The 16,809-nt window shown below is 41.4% G+C and overlaps 2 protein-coding genes across 11 annotated transcripts in view; one reads left to right on the forward strand and one right to left on the reverse strand.

Annotated features, from left to right (window-relative positions):
• The window catches only part of ACIN1 (apoptotic chromatin condensation inducer 1), a 38,478-nt gene extending 24,452 nt beyond the window's left edge, over nt 1-14,026 (reverse strand). For 5 of the 9 annotated variants that reach the window (XM_006066477.3, XM_006066475.3, XM_044925304.1 and 2 more), the window contains exons 1-4: nt 13,700-14,026; nt 12,031-12,096; nt 9,983-10,094; nt 9,440-9,559 (exon numbers count right to left, since the gene is read on the reverse strand). In XM_006066477.3, the coding sequence (XP_006066539.3) occupies nt 9,440-9,559; nt 9,983-10,094; nt 12,031-12,096; nt 13,700-14,011 (610 nt within the window). In that variant the 5' untranslated portion in view covers nt 14,012-14,026. Of the gene's footprint in view, nt 1-9,439; nt 9,560-9,982; nt 10,095-12,030; nt 12,097-13,099; nt 13,124-13,699 lie in introns of those variants that run through there. The other 4 variants (XM_044925308.1, XM_044925306.1, XM_006066476.3 and 1 more) reach the window with 4 other exon arrangements.
• Nucleotides 13,747-16,809, forward strand: C11H14orf119 (chromosome 11 C14orf119 homolog). 2 transcript variants are annotated; one of them, XM_044925310.1, is made up of 2 exons: nt 13,747-13,884; nt 15,716-16,809. In XM_044925310.1, the coding sequence occupies exon 2, from the start codon at nt 15,717-15,719 to the stop codon at nt 16,143-16,145; it is 429 nt and encodes a 142-aa protein (XP_044781245.1). In that variant the 5' UTR covers nt 13,747-13,884; nt 15,716; the 3' UTR covers nt 16,146-16,809. The 2 variants fall into 2 exon arrangements, with proteins under 2 accessions (XP_044781245.1, XP_025151868.1); XM_025296083.2 differs by lacking the exon at nt 13,747-13,884 and adding an exon at nt 14,098-14,348.

Here is a 16,809-nt window from a genome sequence, read left to right on the forward strand (position 1 = left end):
CTACTAAAACTGTGCAAATTAATTAAGGTCAAAGAATAGCACAGCTTTTGCTTTCACCTTATTATCAGACAGGAAAAACCTTGACTTCTCAAGCTAGGGGCCCCAGAGGATTTGGATCTAGTGATCTAGCTTTTTGGGTGCAGGAAATTACAGCTTCTAGGCCTTTAAAAGATCTTTTAATTCAAGGAAATAAAATGTCAGGGCTGTCAGATACTGGAGCAGACGTCTCTTGCATTGCTGGAAAAGATTGGCCCTCATCCTGGCCGACACGCTTGACCAGTGCCGGCCTGGTAGGAATAGGGTCAGTGCCCTCGGGTGCTAAGGGCTCACAAATTTTGACATGGTCAGATAAGAAGGGGGCATAAAGCACTTTTTGTCCATATGTGGTTCCTTCACTACCTTTTTCTTTATGGGGGAGAGATATATTATCTCAGATGGGAATGCTTTTATATAGCCCAGATGAAAATGTTACTAATCAAATGCTGAAAATGAGGTATAATCCTGATAAAGGGCTTGGTAAAGATCAGCAGGAAATTGTTTCTCCATTAGAGACGGTTCGTAATAAAAATACAGAAGGTCTGGGATATTCAAATTTATCCTAGAGGCTGTTGCTCTTGCTGCCGACCCTATTACCTGGAAATCTGATGACCTGGTATGGGTGGAGCAATGGCCATTAACAGCTGAAAAGTTACAGGCAGCTGAGAATTTAGTTATGGAACAACTGGCAGCCGGCCATATAGAGCCTTCTAATAGCCCCTGGAATACTCCTATTTTTGTTATTAAGAAAAAATCAGGAAAATGGAGATTGTTACAAGATTTGAGAGCTATAAACCCAACAATGGAAGACATGGGGGCCCTCCAGCCGGGCCTCCCTTCCCCAGTGGCTGTGCCTTTTCAGTACAGTGTGATAGTTATAGATCTACAGGATTGTTTCTTTGCCATTTCCCTGGCTGATCAAGATTATAAACGGTTTGGTTTCAGTCTCCTCCCTTCAGCTAATTTTAAACAGCCCTATAGGAGGTTTCAATGGATGGTTTTTGCCTCAGGGAATGAAAAATAGCCCTACCTTGTGTCAGAAATTTGTAGACCAAGCTGTACAAAATGCTAGAAGAAAGTATAAAGATCTATATTTGACACATTATATGGATGATATTTTGGCAGCTCATTAAGGAGAGAGCCTTGTTGCAACAAATTTTATCTGAATTGATTGAGGTCTTGGAAAGCTGGGGTTTAAAGACAGTGCCAGATAAGATGCAAGTAAATCCTTTTTCTTATTTAGGGAGGGTATTAAATACCCATACCATGAGTCATGTGGAGAAATCCTTTACTAACTTTAAATGATTTCCAGAAATTATTAGGGGATATTAATTGGATACACCCACATTTAAAACTGACCACTGCAGATTTAAAGCCTCTGTTTGATGGCTTAAAAAGCGATCCTAATCCCAGTTCTAAGAGAAAGTTGACTAGTGAGGCAGAGTCGGCTCCTGTTAAAGTGGATGAGGCTTTAAATGATCAGTTAATTAGGATTAATATTACCAGAGGATGGGATTTAATTATTCTCCCCCACAGAGCATACACCTACAGGATGTTTGTGGCAAGAAGGCCCATTGGAATGGCTCCATATACCAGTGACACCAAGAAAAATAATTTTATCTTATCCTAGCTTGGTAGCACAATTAATTATAAAAGGTAGAAAAAGAAGTGTGGAACTTTTTGGAAAAGAAGTAGCAAATATAGTGATTCCATTCAATAAGGATCAACTGCAATTTCTTTTACAAAATAGTAATGATTGGCAAGTTACCCTGATAGATTTCAGGGGTCAAATTTTGTTTCATTTGCCCTCAAACCCCCTATTGCATTTTTTGAAAACACATTCAGTGATTTTTTCTGAAGAAATTTTCTATTCAACCTTTGGAAAGGGCAATTTTAGTTTTCACAGATGGTTCCTCTAATGTTAAAAGCAGTCACAATTATTGATGGAAAATCCCATGTTCAGGTAACTGAAGAGACATCGGCCCAGAGAGCTGAGTTGAGGGCGGTTATTTGGGCTTTTCAACATTTAAGAGACCACGCCTTCAATCTTTTGACTGACTCCCGATATATTGTAGGGTTATTTCCTCATATTGAGACTGCTAATATTCCAGAAAATAAGACTACTATATTCTCCCTGTTATTTGATTTACAGAAGGAGATTAAGCATAGAGATAAGAAATATTTTGTGGGACATATTAGAGCCCATTCCGGCTTGCCTGGCCCTTTGCATGAAGGAAATGCTTTGGCAGATGCATTAACTAAAGTCATTGCTTTAAACTTACATGAAAAGATTGACAAGGCCAAAAATTCTCACAAAATTCATCATCAAAATGCAGCTGGTTTAAGGTATGAATTTCATATCCCTAGGGAAGCAGCTAGACAAATAGTTAAGTTATGTCCAAACTGCCCAACATTTAATCCAGCTCCACCATTAGGAGTAAATCCCAGAGGCCTTAGGCCGAATGTTCTCTGGCAAATGGACATAACTCATATCGCGGCCTTTGGAAAACTGTCCTTTGTGCATGTTACCATGGATACCTTTTCTCATGTTATTATAGCCTCTGCTAGATCAGGTGAAGCAACAAGAGATGTAATTCAGCACTTGTTTCAAAGCTTTTCCCAAATAAGACTCCCCAAACAGATAAAAACAGATAATGCCCCAGCTTATAATTCTGCCACTTTTAAGAGATTTGTCAACAATTTTCCATAGTCCATTCAACCAGAATACTTTATAATCCCCAAGGCCAAGCCATAGTGGAAAGGGCGCACCAGACTTTAAAAAGTCAGATAGCTAAATTAAGACAGGGAGAATTTAAATATTCCTCTCCGCATCATGTTTTACACCATGCTTTGTTTGTAATTAATCATTTAAACGTGGACACACAGGGGCAGACTGCAATGACGAGACACTGGACTCCTGAAGGGGCTACGACCTGGCCTCTGGTTAAGTTGAAAGACCTCCTTACAGGAGAGTGGAAAGGGCCAGATATACCGCTAACTTGTGGGAGAGGGTATGCTTGTGTGTTTCCACAGGATTCCACTTCTCCTGTTTGGACCCCTGAGGTTACTAAAATCCCTGGGGTCCTGGAGTCCGGGACCGAGGAAAGATGGGGAGACCAGAAGCTCGTAGAGTCCAGACCTGAGGGAGCCAAGGAAACGCCAAAGGGCGAGTGACGCTTTGCCTGAGGCTTCACTGCTAGTACATCGCTTCAGGCACCTGGCGCTTCAGGAGAGACATGCTGATTGAGTTCAACCATATTCTGCCCCACCTCCTCACAGTCATTGTACTTAAACAATCACCTCCAACACTGTACCAACTTGGGGCCAGCTAAAACATCTCGCTCAGCGGGCTGAAGAATTAATAGAAAGGGGGAGATAGGAGGCCACTCCTATGGTAATGTTTGTGGCTATGCTTGCTGTGTTGGCTTGTCAGCTGAGGCCCTCCAGCACAGAAAAAGTTCATTGGGCTCATTTGCCTAATCCACCTTCTTCCCAGCCTATTGATTAGATGAATGAATGTGTTTTTGTTAATGATACTCTTCTTTTGGGCGGGGCTTCTATCTATCCTGATAATGTTAAAACAGTGGTCAGCACTCCCTTCAATTTTTCAGGCGTGTCCATTTATCCACCTATTTGCTTTGCCATACCTTCCTCTCTACAAGCAGCAGCTCCAGTTTTGAATGGATGCGTTAGCACTTCCTTGAAAGGCATGCTTACTGATTCTCCAAGAAGCGATGGCAAGAGAGACTTTTGGTCTTTACAGCTGCTGATGCCGGGGGTGCAAGAAAAACTATTTGATGCCTTTAAAAAGCAGCCCCTCATTTAAAGGACTATCCGAGCTGTGCACTCCCCACTTCAGACTCTGATGAACAAGGACTACAGGCCTGGGAAAGCATAAGCAGAATTTCTGGCTTTCCTCGTTGGAAAGAATGCATGTATGCCATAAAGTTATCTATTCCCATTGCTGCCACCAGACATTTTCTGACCGAATGAGTGTACCCCAATCTTTTGAATCAACGATGGGGCTTGATTTATGTAGAACCTTATAGGTCCACATGGAATAATTCATTTCTCCCTATGCCTTTAGTAATTACTAGGTGGCATGCTAATGGATGGGTTCCTCCTTTAGTGAGCTTCGATGAAATGGGTCCCACGCAGACTGAGTTATGGAAAGCATTGGCTGCTATGGCACCTGTGATTTTACATAGACCTTTAAATGAACAAAGATATACTGTACGGGCCTGCATGCATTCTCCCTATGCCTTTTTGTTGGCCAGAAATCAGAGTGATTTGGAAGTTTCTGAAGGAGAAACTGTTTACAATGTTATATGTGTGAATTGTTTTATATCGAATTGTGTTGATGGGAATGATTATAATTATACGGCTATGATGATTGTAAAGCAACCACCATATTTGATGGTTCCTGTAAAATTAGAGGGACAATGGTTTGAAGATTATGCATTAAAAATTTTATATGAACTTAATGGCTTAATTTCTCAACCTAAGCAATTCATTGCAGCTCTGGTTGTGGGAGTAACAGCTTTGATTGCCATAATTGCATCAGTTACGGTTTCTGCTGTTGCCTTGTCAAAACAAGTGCAGACGGCCTTGTTTGTCGATCAGCTGTCCAAAAATGTCTCCATAGCTCTTACTACGCAGGAAATTATAGATAAGAAAATAGAATATAAGGTCAATGCTTTAGAAGAAGCAGTTCTGTTTATGGGGCAAGAAATTACAAATTTAAAAATTAAATTGTCTTTAAGGTGCCATGCTGAATTTAAATGGATGTGCGTTATCCCTCTACAAGTGAATGAGTCCATGCACTCTTGGGAACGCATTAGAAATCATATTTTAGGCGTCTGGAATCATTCAGATTTTAGTATTGATATTTCTAAGTTACATCAGCATATTCAGAATAGGAAGCAGGTGGAGTCTGACTTTTCTAATTCTCTCTTTGAAAATCTGGAGGGGTATCTTTCCCATGGATCCTTTTCTACAATAATGATTAATGCGGCCATGTGCTTATGCCTGTTAGTTCTGATTTGTGTAATAGCCCCGTGCCTTTTCAGGATACTCAGCCAAAGTGTTTCTGCTCTATCTACTGAGTTTCATACCTATGCTCTAAAAAATAAAAAACGGGGAGATGTCCAGAGCCGCGTTAGGCATTACTGACAAAATGGAGGCACGGCCCCCAACCCCCTCTCCTCTTTCTGCAGGCACAGATCCCGGGATGAAGGAGTTAGGCCTTGTAATTCTGACTTGTCTTTTCCTCTCCTCGGCTGAGTTGACTGAAAAGGAATATTAAGGTGCTTATTGTTCTTGAGAGGAGCATGAGAAGGCACAAAGCCTTCTGCAGCATTGCTCAGAAAATAATTCATAAAGTTAATCACTGACATTTGTTCAAGGACTGTTACAAGAGTGTTCCAGGATGAGCACATAGGCCATAGCTTGAGGCCATGGGAGGGATTGATATCTGAAGCCTATTTGTGAGGAGAAAGTTTATGGCAAAGGAGTTTACTGAATTTAGGGCTTAGAAATAATTAAAATAGTTAGAAGTTAAAGATTTAAGGAATGTTGTAAAGTTAGCATATTTTACTATAGCTTATAGAAGTTAGGAATTTTTAGAGACACTATAGCTAGAAGCCTTTTTAAGAGATAGTGAGCTCAGGATGTTAGGGGCAAACAGGATTTAGGAAGATAAGTAGTAAACTGAGGAATGTAGCATGAGTTACAATGTAATCACAAGTTAACTATGGGACACTTAGAAGAGGTAGATAATAGATGATAAGGCTGATTCCCAGAGAATCACTGAAGCAGGAACTCTGTTTGAAGAGCAACAGTGATTTATGGAGATGATAAATCTGGGAGAGGGGGAACTGAAAATGTCAAACCTCTGGCCTAATGTTTTTGTAAAAGTATAAAAGAGAATCTTAAACTTGGAATAAACTGAGAGGCTGTCTCATTTCTCTCGCCGACACCATCCATTTCTTCAGGCTGAATCCCTGGTTGCTGGAGTTGGACTCCGGCAGTAATGTTATTTTGATATTGTAAAACTGCAGTGACAGGATTCTAGACAATCCCTTCTCCAGAAGCACTTGCCTAGTAAGTCATCAAAGAGACGTGGGAAAACTGAGAAAAGTTGTTCAGAAAGTTTTGGACAGCATTGTTTTGCAAAAAAAAAAAAAAAAAAAAAAACACAGCTGGAGAGGACCTTCAGACATGAAAACAAGAACCTAGTAAACAATACAAACTATAAGAAAGAGATGAGGCATTTTTTTTGAGCTCCTTATAAGGAACTGATGTGAGGCAGACAAGATTCTACGAAAGGTGCCATCTATTATGTGCACATGGCCACATGAGTGTCTTCAGCCTGATGTTACTGGTATGTGAAGGAAATGAGCACCTTTAGCAGAGGGTGGAACCAATGCTAGTAACAGGTTAATATTTCAGGCGTTAAAAGGTAAGCCAGAGTGAATGTAAGATTTCTAAGATTCCAAGCCAGAAGTCTTCAGGAGAGCAAAGATAGTATAAAATGTATTAAAGTGAAGAAAGTTTAAGGGCCAGATATGAGGGAAGTTTCTTCAACCTGGAAAACAAATCCCTCAGTAGGATCTGCAAGACCCAAGTTATATAGAGTTCACAGCAAAGCCTGTGGCCAAACAGTATCCTTGGGTATGAATAAGAAGCAGAAATTAAGAGAAGGATGCCAAACCTGACTCATATCTGCTGTATAAGTAACTTATCTAACATTTCTGTGGAATCTCAGCATCCAGATTTAACACAAGAAATAGGAATAAGGGCTAAATGCTTCGTAAGCCAAAGGCTGGTTAAAACCCCCTGGGGTCGTTCATACCTTTGTTATTCAATCCATATTCTGACTGCCCATTTTTTAATGTTTTAGTATTTTTCCTAATCTTCCGAGTGTGGTCTCTTTTTTAAAAAAATTAACTGAAGATAATAAGGACTTCCATAAAACCAGTTATGACCTAGAAGGGAATCCAGGCAACCTCTGATTATAGAGGGCAGAAAAATCTGAAGAAACTGGTGGAGAGGTAAGAAGTCAAGAAGGGGAGCCAGGGAGGATTTTATAAACCAATCCTTCCTTCCTATTTGGGACTGTGTCTACAGGACGTTAATGGGAGGCTGCTGCAGTATAAGACAAGGATCCTGATTAACTGTTAACACCGAAAAGCTATTCTTTCACTTAGTCATTCATAAACTGAGTTCATCAACAGAACTACCAGGAGACTTTTAAAAAACGTAAGGTCTCAGGACTTACACTCCTTGAGATTCTTGGGGCAGGGACCAGGAATTCATATTCTTAAAAAACAATATCCCCCCAGAAAAAAAAAAATCCTCAGGTGCCACTGTTGATTAACAACATGTTACTAGGAACCTTAATCAAAATGTTACAAACAAGGAACCCCAAACATCCAAAGCTAACAAATAAACTGGAATCCTAATAGTTTACTGGCCTATGGCAGACTGACATTGTATACCTGAAACAAACCTAACTTCTGGGTAAATTCCAGGCATTACTATTGATCCAACCAAGCATTGCTAGAACTCCAAAACTACCACTCCACTTAGGACTCTTACCACATTTTATGCCACATCTGCAATAAAGTTCATATTCTAGCCAAGATCAGAGGTAGAAAAGTTTATGGACAGGGTACACTGAAGAAGACACAGAGCAATTGTTAGTTGTACCCTACAATTTTAACCCACTCTAGTATTCTTGCCTGGAAAATCCCATGGACAGAGGAGCTTGGTGGGCTACAGTCCATGGGATCACAAGAGTCAAACACGACTTAGCAACTAAATCACCAAACCACTCCACAATTTACTACATTCATTTCTAATTTTTCACCTCTTTCCTTTCACCTACCCCCTCTTTCCCCTCATCAATTATAGCCACAGGCATAGTCCTTCTGATGACTCAAAGCACTGAACAGACTGGCCACCTTCTTCACTCCAAATCTTTATTTGATTTTTAAACCTACATCTATTTCAGGACATTCCTCATTTTCACTTCAGATTACATTTAAGCCAGAGAGAGGTTCTCTCTTTTTCAAAAGAGTTTATCAGATCATATTCCCATCAAGAAGTTTCAATGGTCCCTCCATTACCTTTAAAATTAAATATCACCTTTATTCCTATCCCTGTGCCTCTGTTCCTTTCTAAAAATACCCTCTTGTCCTCTCTGTGCCAACTCAAATCCTACCTATTTCTAAGGCTCGGCTCAAATACTACACCTCCTTAATAAAGCTCTCTATAATGTTTCTGGTCCTCAGTGAATTTTTCATCTTTCGAATTCTGACAGTAAGTTGTGTCTGTACTCCTCGTATGTTACTTAACACATACTATCTTCTATTGCTAGCTTTATGTGTGATTGTCTTCTCTCTCCCTAACAGACTGTACAAGGTGCTGACCCCCCACCACATATTCCCGCATGGAGACATGTATACAGCAGAACTCAATACATAATTTTTTTGGCTTATTTTTATTTGAGAAGGAACACTGACAACTAACACGCATTCTAAAAATATTAAAAATATGGAACGATCACCTTCCCCATGACCACTAACATTAATAATTATTCAAAATACTTGTTAGTTTACACACTGGCTTCCTTTATCTACCTACTATCCACATGTCTTATATACACGTTCTCCTAAAGGTATACTTAGGTAGTTTCTAGAAGACAAAGGCTGTATTTACAGATTTTTGTTTGAGATACTATGCAAAAGTGGGTGCTTAATGCTTTCTAAAATGTGAAAAAATTAACCCTGCCTGAACCAATTCCACACATTAGGTTTGAATTCCTTGTAATATGCTCACATAATACTCTGCATTGCCTCTCAGCACACAGCATGACTCTAATTAATTATGTAATAATTTGTTTAATGTCCATCTGCTCACTAAATTGTATGCTTCATTACAGCAGAGACTTGTCTTTTTACTATATTTCTGGTACCTAGCACATGCCTAGCATATAATAGACACTCAGTAAAAACTTGCTGAATGAATTAATAAACTGCAGATGTCCATTTGGGAGTATGACTGGATGTGTGACACAGAATATATAAAAGTGGTGAAGAGATGAAAATGAGTTGTGACTGCTGCTAAATTCAGAGGTACAGTAGAGGGAGTTAGAGAGGTATACAGGTGAGAAGAAAAATCAGACTGCCTTATAAAATACTCTGAGAGGTTAACACAACATTGAGGTGAAAGCAGAATTCAAAAAGGACATAATTTCCATGAAAAACAGATGTCAAATAACACTGTCACAGAACTGCCCTGAGACTTTAATGGAAGCTTAGCATGAAAGGAGGTGTAACTACCTCCCCCCACCAACTACGCAAGACTGTCAAAACAGCGCAGTGGGGAGGGAGATACGTACTGGGTGAATGTCTGCTGAGCTCCAGCTCTGGTCTCTCCAGGCTGCTCTGAAAGTCAGGAGGCAGCAGGGAAGCCACTCTCTCGGGATGGATCATCTCGTCCTCCGACTCAGCTGAAGCTTCTGCAAAGTACAGATTGGGTCGGGGCAGGGAGGGAGTGAAGGGCTCAGCATGTGGGAATATGTAGAGGAGTGAAGGAGGTCAGGCAAAGTCATGGATACAGAGTATATATTAAAGAGAGCACTGTACATAGAGAAAAACTCCCTGGTTTTTCTAGTCTAGTATGTCAAAGGATAGCTTAATTTACGTATAACTCTTCCTGTTGGCAGGAATCCTCTTCTAACAAGATTAAGTCAAATTAAGTGTCTTCTTCCCTGACAAAACGTAAAGAGTAACTCACTTGGATCCATAAACTACCAAAGCAAGTAAGTGGCAGTTTCAGCCTGACTTATATTCCTGAAACTGCCTAGTGAAATAGGCCCATCTACTCGGTGACAGGAGTAAGAAGGAAGGACTCCATGTGAGAAGCAACAGTCTGAACTTACCTTCAAGTTCTGCAGCTTCTCGAGCTTCACGTTCCAAACGCTGCCTAAGCAGCTCCTGCTGCTTTTCCAGATACTGCTTAATGAAACTGTTCTGGCTCATTTCCTCGCCAATCTGTGTAGAAGAAATGGAAAAAGACAGTCTAGAAAAGCAAACCAGGAAAATGCTAGGAAGAAAATTCCATGGAGCAAAGGATTGTATCTGGACCAAAGAAAGATAATACTGGAGGGCCCTTTTCTAAGCTACTCCTAAGCTGAGGACCAAAATATATAGCTCTATGATTCACAAAAGATGGCAAAAAGAGGAGCTGCACATAATCTTTTATTTTAAATATTCAGTTCCCAAGCAAACAGTGATGCACAAATAATCTAAAAAGAAATAAACTCCTATAAAACTATGTCTTTTAAACTAAATTTTTAGATAATCTAAACCATATATCTAATTTTTCCTTTTAATAATATAAAAAACTGAAGGAAAAAACACTAGTTCATACTAATTCATCTTTAGTTGACACAAAAGATCAATCTCCACCTATTCAGGAAACATTTAAACATCGCCAAATAAAATTCAGTATCAGACTTAAAAAGCCTGAAAGCAAGGGACTAAGAAAAGGGATGTCCATTCAGCATTTAGACACAGTTCTAACTCCATCTTCTTTGGGTGAGAAGAAATCTTTGGTAACAATATTTAAAATCCAGGACTCCCATGTCACTCTTTAGCCCTTCAGCTTTTTCTCAAGTCCTCCTCTCAAGAACCTTCTTGCTTAGCAAGTCCTATTAGAACTCCAGAAAAGGGAAAAAACCTGAATACTTTTTATGTCATTAGTCATCTTTCCTAAGGATGGTAAAAGTTTATTTTCACCTAAAATAGAGGTAGGTTCTCTTGGTAGTCATTGGACACTAATCAAGTGTGGGTTGCAAGTATTAGAGAATATAAGTATTTGTTGCAAAAATCCTATGTTAATAAAAGCAAAACTTCAAAGACAAAAATGTAATGGGCAAAAGGAATAGAATGGTAAACTGATTAACATGCAGTTTCTTATGTTTGCTAAAATATTTAACTAAACCTCTGTAAGCTAGTTAGATTATGATACTTTCAGCTTAATAAGCTAATAACAAGGGAGTAGGAAAGCTCTCTTGTTTTTCCACAGTATCTTGGGATTTCATCTAGTACTAGAACTGCACACCATTGCACTAACAAAGACCTGGATTCTTCCTTTAAGTGCATGACACACTATAATGAGGAAACGGTAAAGCTGAAAAGAATCTTAAGAGACTACCTAGTCTAACACTTAAAAAAAAAAACTGGGAATGGTTTCTTTCAAAGAAATCTTATGCAGAAACTCAATGCTATTCTAGCTTAGGAGGGGAATGTGAACTGCTGCTCACTTGGAAAGAAATTTCCTACAGGAAGCCTCCAAAAGCATCTCCATAAAATCTCAGCAGTTATAAAACTATCGATATAGTTCAACCTTTTCTCATCTTACATACAGGGAAACTGAGGAAATCAAGGTCTCCGAAGGTTAAGTTTCTTGCCCTAAGTAACAGAGCAATTAACAATGCTTAGGAATGACTGCACAGTTAATATTAACACTGATAATGGTGGATGATCTCCAAAGGACTGATTTCTTGGAAAATTTATGTCAACACAAGAATTCTTCTTGGATCAGGACGTATTTTCCTATATTTTCCTTATTAAGCTGAAAGTATCATAATCTAATGCCGTGGTGACTGTCTACTTCACATCTACAAGGACATCAACTACTTCTCTCAAATCAATGTCAAATAAATGACTTCAGACCCTTGCACTCCACTTAATCAACTGGAACCACATCTTTCTGCACACACCATTTCAAGAATCAGAAATTAACTTATAGCTCTTCTGATTCTTGAATTCTTTATTAGAATTCAATTGTCCCAGTATGAAAACATTTTCAACCCAAGGAACTTAGGGAAATACTGGTGAGAAACCAAGCACCAAACATACATCATGTCCTTCCATGTCTCTGTGCATTCCGAGTCCACCCCTGGTAATGAACCTTCTTTCTTACCTGGGAATTTGGCTGGAATGCAGCATGCGGGGTTGAGTGTTTTTGTAAATTTTCTAGCATTAGAGCCTGGTATAGAGAAGGGCAAAAGTCAGAAACCAGGAAAAACAAAAGCAAAAAATACCCCTCCCCCAATCTCTTCATCAAATGCAATGACTAACCATACACACTCAAACTGTACTTTTCCATGGACCTAAATGCCCTTTACTAACACTGTTCTCATTCATCTTCAGAAGACCCTTAAAGGTAGCCATGGTTACTGCTACCAAATGTACAGATGTAAAATGCAGGCATATTGAGGAAATCTGAATATGCAATAAAATCTGACAGTACTACAATCGCTATTGTCTTCTACACTTCTGACCAGTGTTCCTTCTAAATCTGGCCCTTCACTTCAAATAGTCAAACCAGGTTCAAATACATGAAACCATGATTTTGTCCTCAGTGAATTATTTGATCAGTTACCCAGGATTAGATCTACTCAAGTGAACTTGTCTTGTTTCCAAGAGTGGCAACTAGATTTACCAAATTTATAAAAATTTCAAAGAGGAGGCTACAGAACAAAATGACCATAGACTCTATAAATCATGTTCTGATACAATACACACACACACGAAACCGTCTGCTTCAGTGTAAGCAACGGTCTGCCAACTTAACCCTTGAGCCAACCCAGCCCAAAACCATACTGAGTGAATGAGTGAAGTCGCTCAGTCGTGTCCGACTCTTTGCGACCCCGTGGACTGTAGCCTACTAGGCAAGAATTCTCCAGGCAAGAATACTGGAGTGGGTTACCATTTCCTTCTCCAGGGGATCTTCCCGACCCAGGGATCGAACCCGGGTCTCCCGCATTGGAGGGAGACGCTTTAACCTCTGAGCCACCAGGGAAGCCCCAAAAGCCGTACTACTGGTCACGTATTCTAACTAATGTTACCAAATTAAAACCAAGACATCCTCATCTTCCCTCCATTTACATCAAATAAACACACCAATTCATCCGTCTACCTCTTGGCAATCCCACCCTAATCTACTTAAGCAGATTTCAAAGTCCCCAATACAGACCAGCCCACCTCACCTCTCTCATCAATATTCACCAAACTCTTATCCACCCAAATTGCTTCTGGATGCCCTATAAAATATACATCTCTGCCTAACCAAGTCCTTCAAATCAAGGCTTCTCTTCATCTCACCTCCTAAACTAGTCAAGCAGACATTTTTGCCCTACCCCAATTCTATTCATTCGGATACCGAAAACCAACCCCATCAACCCCTCCGCCCAACTATACCCCTAACTCCGACCCAGCCCAACTCGCCCCCCTCAGGCCAGCAACGCCGGTGGTTGTAGTGGGATTTAACTCCTTCTGCAGCGCATGCGCCGAAACCACAGACACAAACAAGGAGGGGGTGGGGGAACGAGGAAGGAGCTTAAGACACTCCAGGAGAGTAGCGCGCACCCTCCCATTTTGGGCTCGCGCCGCTACCGTTAAGGCGGGAACCGGCGCTATTTCTACTCCAGCGCGAGCCTCGCCAACCACCGTGCGCGCGGATCCGGAGGCTCGCGCTGGCGGCCTGAGCTCGCTCGCGCCGAGCCCGGACACTGCGCCTGCGCCGCGGCAGAGACTCGGCTCTACCGGGTCCGCTTCCCTCCGACACCCCGGCAACGCCGTCTCCTCACCCCTTTGAGCCGCTTGACCAGGGCACTCTTCTGCCCGCTCTTGGCTAGGCCTCGCTGCTCCAATGCGGCCTTCAGGTCGGTCACCCGCAGCGCCTGAAGAGGCTTCCCGTCCAGAGTCACCTCCTCCAGCTCCGCCATCTTGCGTGAGGTACTCGGGTCCGTCCCGACGGCTTCGGGCATCTTCGGTAATTTCCGCCAACGCCCTTCGAACGTACCGAGTTGGCCCCGCCCACTGCCATAGTCAACCCCTCGATTACCACTCAGCGCTCCCCGGGTTCCTCCGGAAGTGCTCGGGTGTTTCCGTCTACACATCGGCACCAATTGGTTCTTTCCATCCTCCCAGCCTCTCCCCCCTCCCGCATCCTCCTTTCAGAGCTCGGTTCTCTTCGTCTTACCGAGGTTTTGAATCGAATCCGTTCGGAAGCTGTCGACTCTGGGCTAGCCATAATCGGAATTATTCGGCTATCTCCGGCCCTAAGGCTGAGGCGCTGTGGAGCTTGGGTGTTTGGGGCGGGTCCGGGACCGGAAGTGCGTGGGCTGCCGGGTTGGCCCTCCTTAGGGTTTTCAGGAAACATGGAAGCAGCCGTGATAGTTGGAGTCTAAACCCTGTTGTGGCGGTCTCCGGGTGCCCTGTGAGAGAAAAGGGGAGGTAAGCGGGGTAGAAGTACCTCCCTCCTTGGGCCGGGTCAGACTCAGTGTTTGCGTGCTACCCTTAGTGTGCCGAACCTCCAACTCTCCTACGGATACAGCTACCGCCTCCCATCTCCGAATCTCCGCCACTCCCATCTAGGGCTACGTTGCTCTTTGGGACCTCGGAATGCCAGGTTCCGTGGCCTCCAAAGTGGAAGGTGGCAGCGTTGTGTCTTTGGGCCCGTTCTGCGAACCAATTCTTAATCATTGAACTTGCCATTGAAGCTATGTCGCAAGACTCGGGAAAAGTTCTCCCTTTCTCTGAATAAGAGAATAAAATTCCTTTAGGAGGAGTTGCTTCTTGTAGGGCCACTGTGAAAAAGCAACCTCCTTGAGTTGTTTTGGTAGTGAACTGATGTTAATTGCTTCTGGGTTCCTTTGTCAGTAGAAAAGCTCCAGCTTAGAGCAGAAGAAACACAAACAGTAAAATATGTCGTAAACAAGTAGTTTGTTTTCATTGAGACTCAAACTGTGGGATTTGAGAACTGTTAAGCTGGTTGACCTCCCAGGCATTAGTGATGCTAAGGCCGGTCATCAATAGGTATTCTATTAAACACTAAGGAAAAGTGTTCATACATGAATCGTCACAGCAGTATAACACTTGTTAGGTCCCTAAGCCAGCAAACCAACTAGACCATTTTCTCAGTCCTTAAAAAACAATTGGCTGCTTTTCCTGTTTTTCTTACTCTCTTATCTCATTTTGGACAAGGCACCCTCACTAACTCTGCTCTTCAATTTTTCCTGATGCTTTACAGGAAATATAAGAAAATAATACAGTTATAAAGTTCTTATTTCAGAGGCTACATTCACATTGTAAAGAAGGCTCTTTCACTGTATAAGATTTTTTCTTTTTTTTTTTTAAACCTACTGTTGATAGTTCAGGAATGATTAGCATCTGGGTCCTGACCAGCAGCTTGGTAAATTTAAAAATGTATACCTTTTTTTCACTTTAGGGAAGATATATTGGACCAGTATTAATCATTGTTTTTTTCTTTACTCAACCTGGAATATAGAATTAGGTGGGAAAGAATGAACAAGGGATACTGTGGTTATTTTTAGATTCTTCGTAGGAATGATGGAGGGAGGCAGTGGTTGGGGAGGGTAATGGGTTTGAAAAAGAGGAAAGTTGGTAGATATGAAATGAAGTTATTCTTGGGTGCTTTATGTAAGGTAGTTGGATAATAAACAAAGGACCCTGTTTTTCTGTAAACCAAATCGGTGAAAAGTAATAGACGCTGGTTGAGTGTGGTAAGATTCCATGTTGTTGGGAAGCTTTATTTTCATTGCTCTATCCAGAGAGTACATAACAGTGCTTTTATGTTTCAGGATGCCACTGGAATCATCTTCCTCTTCAATGCCGCTATCCTTCCCTTCTCCCTTACCCCCAGTACCAGACAATATTTCTAACTCTTCTCCTCCCCCAATGTCTTACATCACTTCCCAGGAGATGAAGTGTATTCTTCATTGGTTTGCCAGCTGGTCAGGTCCTCAGCGTGAACGTTTCCTTCAGGACCTGGTAGCTAAGGCAGTACCAGGAAAATTACAGCCATTGCTGGAAAGTCTGGAGCAGCTTAGTGTGTCTGGAGCAAACCGACCACCTTGTATCTTTGAGTGCCAGTTACGTCTTTGGGATCAGTGGTTTCGAGGTTGGGCTGAGCAGGAACGCAATGAATTTGTCAGGCAGCTGGAGGTCAGTGAGCCAGACTTTGTGGCAAAGTTTTACCAAGCAGTGGCTGCTACAGCTGGTAAAGAATGATATTAAAAATCAAAGAAGATAGGCAGAGCTAATGTAGCCATGGCCACAACTTTACTGTGAGAACTTCAAACGTATCACTCAAAGATCTGGAGATGGTGTCCCGATCAGCTGACTGAAACTACCTAACAAGTACAGGCCTGGTGATTCCAACAGCCTATCAACTGGACTCCTGCTGGAAGTGTTTTCCATCTGAGCAAATCCAGATCTGCCTGCTTCCTAGCTTACTTCAAGAATTTAAAGACTTCCTTTGCAACTGTAACTGAAAGAATCTATACATTATAACTCAAATCTATTACCAGCCTGGCTTGTAGGGTATCAAGTAGAACATTTGTACAAGGTCATGACCTAGCTGGATTTGAATGGCTGGTTTCACTATCATTACCAAATTCTGGCATAATTTTGTAACATCCCCACTACTAGCTTTCCTCTTGATGATTTAGTAAAATTATGGAAAAATCAGGAGACAGAGATGTTTGTTCCCTTCACTCTAATGTTTGTTTGAATCCAAATAGCAGTGACTTTTTTTCTAAAGTGTATGTGGCATCTTTTGAACTGGTAGCAGATGTTCCTATCTTATAAGTTTGCTTTAAAACAATATGAAACCATTCTTTATAGGCTGAAGGATTTATTTTTTTATATCAAAATAAAGAATGAATTTTCAGAA

The sequence above is a fragment of the Bubalus bubalis genome, chromosome 11 (assembly GCF_019923935.1).
Source record: "Bubalus bubalis isolate 160015118507 breed Murrah chromosome 11, NDDB_SH_1, whole genome shotgun sequence".
NCBI classification, from domain to species: domain Eukaryota; kingdom Metazoa; phylum Chordata; class Mammalia; order Artiodactyla; family Bovidae; genus Bubalus; species Bubalus bubalis.